At 38.6% G+C, this 5,417-nt stretch overlaps 1 protein-coding gene across 1 annotated transcript; it reads left to right on the forward strand.

Moving 5' to 3' along the window:
- The first annotated feature begins 497 nt into the window (after positions 1 to 497).
- LOC114416024 (actin-related protein 6-like) lies at positions 498 to 3,529 on the forward strand. The gene is made up of 8 exons (XM_028380906.1): positions 498 to 1,363; positions 1,721 to 1,754; positions 2,426 to 2,581; positions 2,664 to 2,735; positions 2,889 to 2,963; positions 3,079 to 3,131; positions 3,262 to 3,324; positions 3,400 to 3,529. Exons 1-8 carry the CDS (start codon positions 705 to 707, stop codon positions 3,527 to 3,529), a joined length of 1,242 nt encoding a protein of 413 aa, XP_028236707.1. The 5' UTR covers positions 498 to 704.
- The last annotated feature ends 1,888 nt before the right edge of the window (positions 3,530 to 5,417 follow it).

The raw sequence follows: 5,417 nt of genomic DNA on the forward strand, positions 1-5,417 counted from the left end.
GGATCAAGCACAGTTTTCTTTGAGGATCTATTATTATTGTTAAATTTTGTTCAGTTATTTTTCCTCTTCACTAATTACTCTGAATTTGTTGCTGCTAATTCATGCATGCTTAGTGCTTGATTAATTGTTTCTGCGCTTAATTTACGTTCATTCTTAATGATCGTTTATGAGTAATTGGTGTATGTGATGCTTAATCACATAATGAATGCCTTATGTTGAATTTCGCTTAGTAATTTAATTTAGGGTTGGATTAAGTGGTTGAACTGAATAAGGATAAATTCTCGCAACCTAGTATAAGAGACTTGCTTGTGAATCAATGGGAAGCAACGTATTTTAATTATGATATTTTCTAATTAAATTTTACTCGCTGTTTAATTTACAAAAGCAAACAATCCCCCGCCCCCCAATTTGTTACTATTCCCTACTATCTGTTATGAACATTTGGTGTATCATTGCTCGTTGGGAAACGACCTAGGATCACTTCCTAGTTACTACATTTTAATATTTATTTGATTCGGGTACGGCCTCGATCACCAAACTAGAAGCAAACAGTTTTCTTTCTAATAATCTTTCACAGCTACACTAATCAGCCTACTATTCTTGTTTGACATAGAAAGAAAGAACCCGGAGAGATCCTTTGGGGGAGCCAATGCAGAGATAAAGGGGCAACCAACCAAAAAGAGTGATTCAATTGGTTGAGCAAGATGTCGACATCGACGAACCTGGTGGTCCTGGACAATGGCGGTGGGCTAATAAAAGCAGGCATCGACGGCGAGCACGACCCCTTCGCCATAGTCCCAAACTGCCTTTACCGCCCCCCAACATCGAAGAAGTGGCTCCACCTCTACTCTGGCAATGAAGACCTCACCTCTGCCGCCATGCGCTACCCCGTGGACCGCGGCTACCTCATAAACCCGGACCTACAACACAAAATCTGGTCCCACCTCTTCTCCTCCGTCCTCCACACAAACCCTTCCAAATCCTCTCTCATCCTCACAGAGCCTCTATTCACAGCCCCCTCCATCCAACGCTCCATGGATGAACTCGTCTTCAAGGACTTTAACTTTTGGGCCCTCTACCTGGCCGATTCTGCCTCTATCGTCTACCTCTACAAGGCCAGCCGCAACAATGCCAACGGGATCCTCTCCAAGGCCCAACAAAGCCTCGTCGTGGACTTGGGCTTCTCCTTCACCCACACCTCCCCCGTCTTTCACAACTTCGCCCTCAACTACGCCATCAGGAGAATCGACCTCAGTGGCAAGGCCCTCACTAACTACCTCAAGGATCTCGTCTCCTTCCGCTCCGTCAACATCATGGAAGAGACTTTCATCATCAATGATGTCAAGGAGAAGCTCTGCGGCTTGTGGGGGATTGATAAGAAATAATAATGGTAGATTCATTAAAGGGTTTGTTGTGAGCATTGGAAGTTGCAATGCCCTTTGGGCTGAGTTATGGGGTTTGTTTAAGGGTATTCAACTGGCGAGAGCCATGCATCTTCATCAAGTCTATTTTGAAATGGGTTCTTTACAAGTGGTCAAGTTTTTCAAGGAGAGAAAGTCTCAGTCTAGACATCTTTAGCCTATTATTGATGACATCATTCAAAACCTTAGCAAAACGGATTAGATAACTAAGCTTTCCCGTTCCTATGGGGAGGCCAACCTCTAGGAAAACTTCCTGGTGAACTATGGGCATCATATTGAGTCTCATTTTCTTGTTATAGATGTTGTTCCCCCAACTATGATATCCTCCTTACTGTTAGAGGATAGGAGAGGGATAGCTTTTCCACACTTTGTTGCACTGTAGTTTTTTCTTTGGTTTTACCCAGTAATAAAAAAGAACAATTGAATGTGTAAAAAGTGTGACAATTGCGCCTTGTCCTTAAGTTTTTGTAGACCATTTTGTCATTAAATTGTAATGTTCAAGGACCAATATGATATTAAGTTATACGAAACGTAATTGTTTCATTTCTTGCATATTCATAGCTAAATTAGAATTTTTATTTTTTCAAGAACTAAATTGTCATCATGGCTTTACACTTTCATGGACAAAAGTGGATATTTTCCTGGTGTTTTATTCTAAAAGCAACTTAATAGTAAAATTCAATATTTAATTTTTTATCCAACGTAAAAGCTATCCAAAATTACTTCAACTTAATTCATGTAGGTAGGACCCAGAATCAATTCTTCAAAGTGAGACCAAGCAATTGAACATTTAACTAAAAACACCTTAGCTAGTACTTCAGTACTTTAATTTATTTTTGACAACTCAACATAAAACTAAGCACATACTTAAACTGATTTTTGACGACTCAACATAAAACCAAACGCACATTAATTGTTAGGTATGCTCATTTTTGTTATGCTATAGTTTGTTGCTTCATTAGGATAATATTGCGGCCTGAGAAAAAGATTTCACATACACAAAGGAATTTGTTAAGTATCCAGATCAGGCACAACACTATCTTGCATTGAGGGAGTGTGGCCTTCCTTCTTCACCATCAGTGGATGCACCAGGGGATGTGAAATGCCTGGAAATTGCTAAGCAGCCAGAGGACAGGAAGATAGTTGATTTGACAAAAAATGTATTTGCAAGAATTTCTTGTAGTGTGATATTCATTTGTTTCAATGATTTGATGTTTGGCTTTCAGTTTGTGTGATCCTTAGGAATTTGACTTGACAAACAAACAGTTTCTTGTGCCAAAGATGATATTTCGTCCTGCTGATTTGGGTCTATCAATACAATGTGATTTTGGTTAATTCTTTGCTTGATGAATTTCTTAAGTGACTGTAAATGAGGGTCTTAGTCGAATTTTATTATTTGCTCATTATGATAAGGTGGTTGTTCTTTTATCTGTAAAATGTTGAGCAAAATGGTTTGCAAGAATGAACCAAGTTGAGCTAGTTGAATGCATTGTACGTGTTGTTAATGTGTGTCATCCACATCTTCACCCTGTACTCTATGAAAGGAAACAAGCTCAGACCATTATTGATGGCCTTGTTTGTAGATATTTGCATTTTTCTTAATTTGAAACACTCATTTTTAAATGTTGTGTGTGTGTGTGTGTGTATTTTTTTTTGTAGCATCATTTTAACTGGTGAAAGCACCTTATTTCCTCAGTTTGTTGAGAGACTGTAATTTTTTTGTTTGGATCACTGCATTTTGTACCATGATGCCATAAATTTTATGCACTTTTGTGATCTATCTTTCTTGCCCTGTATAGCATGTTGTAAATGTTTAATTAATTGATTTTAAATGTTGTAGCGAGAAGGAGCTTCGGCCTCTAGTTCCTAATGACTATCGTGTGAAGATAGCAACTCAAGAAGAGTAAACATCTTCCCAAAATAGTTTGTTCATTTCAAGTTGATATTTTCCATAAAAGAAATTATTGTTCTTCTTCAGTCCCTTACTAGGTGTTTGGCGTGGAGGGTCACTGTTGGCATCAAGTCCAGACTTTGAAGCTATGTGTGTGACCAAGTCTGAGTATGAGGAGCTTGGTTCTGCTAGATGTCGCAAGAGATTCTTTCATTAAATATACATGCTGTCATACCCTAATTTCGTCTGGGGACCATTGTTTGATGACATGCAACCTTTGTTTGACCGCTTCGAGGTACTTGGCACCCTTTGTTGCACAATACGTGAAGTTCCGAGACATGCCGAAAATCAAAAGGAAGCATTGTTACGCAATCCGTGAAATTCCGTAACATGTCGAAAATCAAAAGGAAGTATTGTTACGCAATCCGTGAGTTTCCGTAACATTCCGAAAGCTAAAAAATGAGTAATTACATGACCCGTAAAGTTTCGTAACCTTACGGAAAGAAAACAAGTATCGTTACAAAATTCGTAAAGTTTCGTAACGTTGCGGAAAAAGAATCACCAAAAAAGCAAAAGGGGGTGTGCATTTAGTAAAAAGGGGGTGTAAATAGAAATTAGAATCTGGGTCCTTCAACACATTTTGGAAGTTGGGTTGCTTAAGGAGAAAGCAACTGGGCGGCAAGCTCCTCCACATTTTTGAAAAATGGTTTCCGGGGCTTCCGTCGATTCCGTAATGCTTACGTAAAATTTCCGAAAACCTTGGGTAAGCATATTCCACTTAACATTGGTGAAAGGGAAGAGAAAAATAGATGAAAGTTAAGTCATATATGCTTCCGTAAGGCTTCCGTAACTTTTCCGTAAATTACACAAGAAGGTGGGGTGAACTTATTAAGATAGAGGTGTAAATAGCAATTCGAGTCTAGGCCCTTTTGGAACATTTTGGAAGTTTGGTTGCTTAAGGAGGAAGCAACTGGGCGGCAAGCTCCTCCACAGTTTTGAAAAATGGTTTCCGGGGCTTCCGTGGCTTCCGTAATGCTTCCTTAAAATTTTCGAGAACCTTGGGTAAGCATATTCCACTTAACATTGGTGAAAGGGAAGAGAAAAAAGATGAAAATCAAATCCGAAACACTTCCGTAAGGCTTCCGTAACTTTTCCGTAAAATACAAAAAGGGGGGTGAACTTAGTAATTCGGGTGCGCTTAGAAATCTTCTTCATTAAGTCTCTGGGCAGTAAGCACCTCCCTTTTTTCCTATAAATAGGGGCGGGGGAGCTGTTTCAAAATGTTCAAGACCCCTTGGCTATGCATTTCGGCTATTTTGGGCAAAAAAACACGTTTTCGTGAAGAAAAATCGAGTCGAAGTGTTTCCGTAACGCCTCCATAAGTGATTCTGTGGAAATTCTTCATCGTTCCTCGTCGTTCTTCACCGTTCTTCGTTCGTTCTTCATTCTTCAACGGGTAAGTTTTCGAATCTGAGACTTTCAATTCATTTCTTGTTTTGTGTACTTTCACTTTAATTTCGTTTACTTTTAGTTTTCTTTTCTTCCGTTTTTGACGTGCTTTAGTCATTTACTTAAGTCATTCTCTCACCTAATCAAAAGATAAAATAAATTTCCACCGATCATTTGATTTGTAATATCCGTTAATTTCTGTTAAAATGAAATCCGACCATTCGGTCATACCGTAACCACATTGGAAACCAAAAAGAGGTAAAATAATAATATAATAATCAAAAAAATATCTTTTAGTAAAATAAACCAAAAAAATCAATCGGATGTTTCTCTTTGGGATTTCTCTTTCTTAATTGAATTGACTAATAACTAAAGTGAAACTAAGGCTAAAATCAACTCGCAAAGTCAAGCTCGTCCGCAAAAAATCACTAAAAAAGATTTTAAGGTTCGATACCCCAGTTTTTCTCATCAAGTAAAATGGATCATTTTAAGGTCCAACACCTTAAAAGGACCACCGTCCAAGTAAAAAGAATCGCTTGATTCGCCCTTTAGAAAGAACTACATAGGTCTGATTTCCTCTTCGGTGGAGGATACGTTGGAGCAAGAGCCCCGCTTTTGTCGACCTCAAAAATAAAAAAGATAAAAGTTTAGGTACA

This window comes from Glycine soja, chromosome 6, assembly GCF_004193775.1.
Source record: "Glycine soja cultivar W05 chromosome 6, ASM419377v2, whole genome shotgun sequence".
In the NCBI taxonomy this organism is placed as follows: Eukaryota; Viridiplantae; Streptophyta; class Magnoliopsida; order Fabales; family Fabaceae; genus Glycine; species Glycine soja.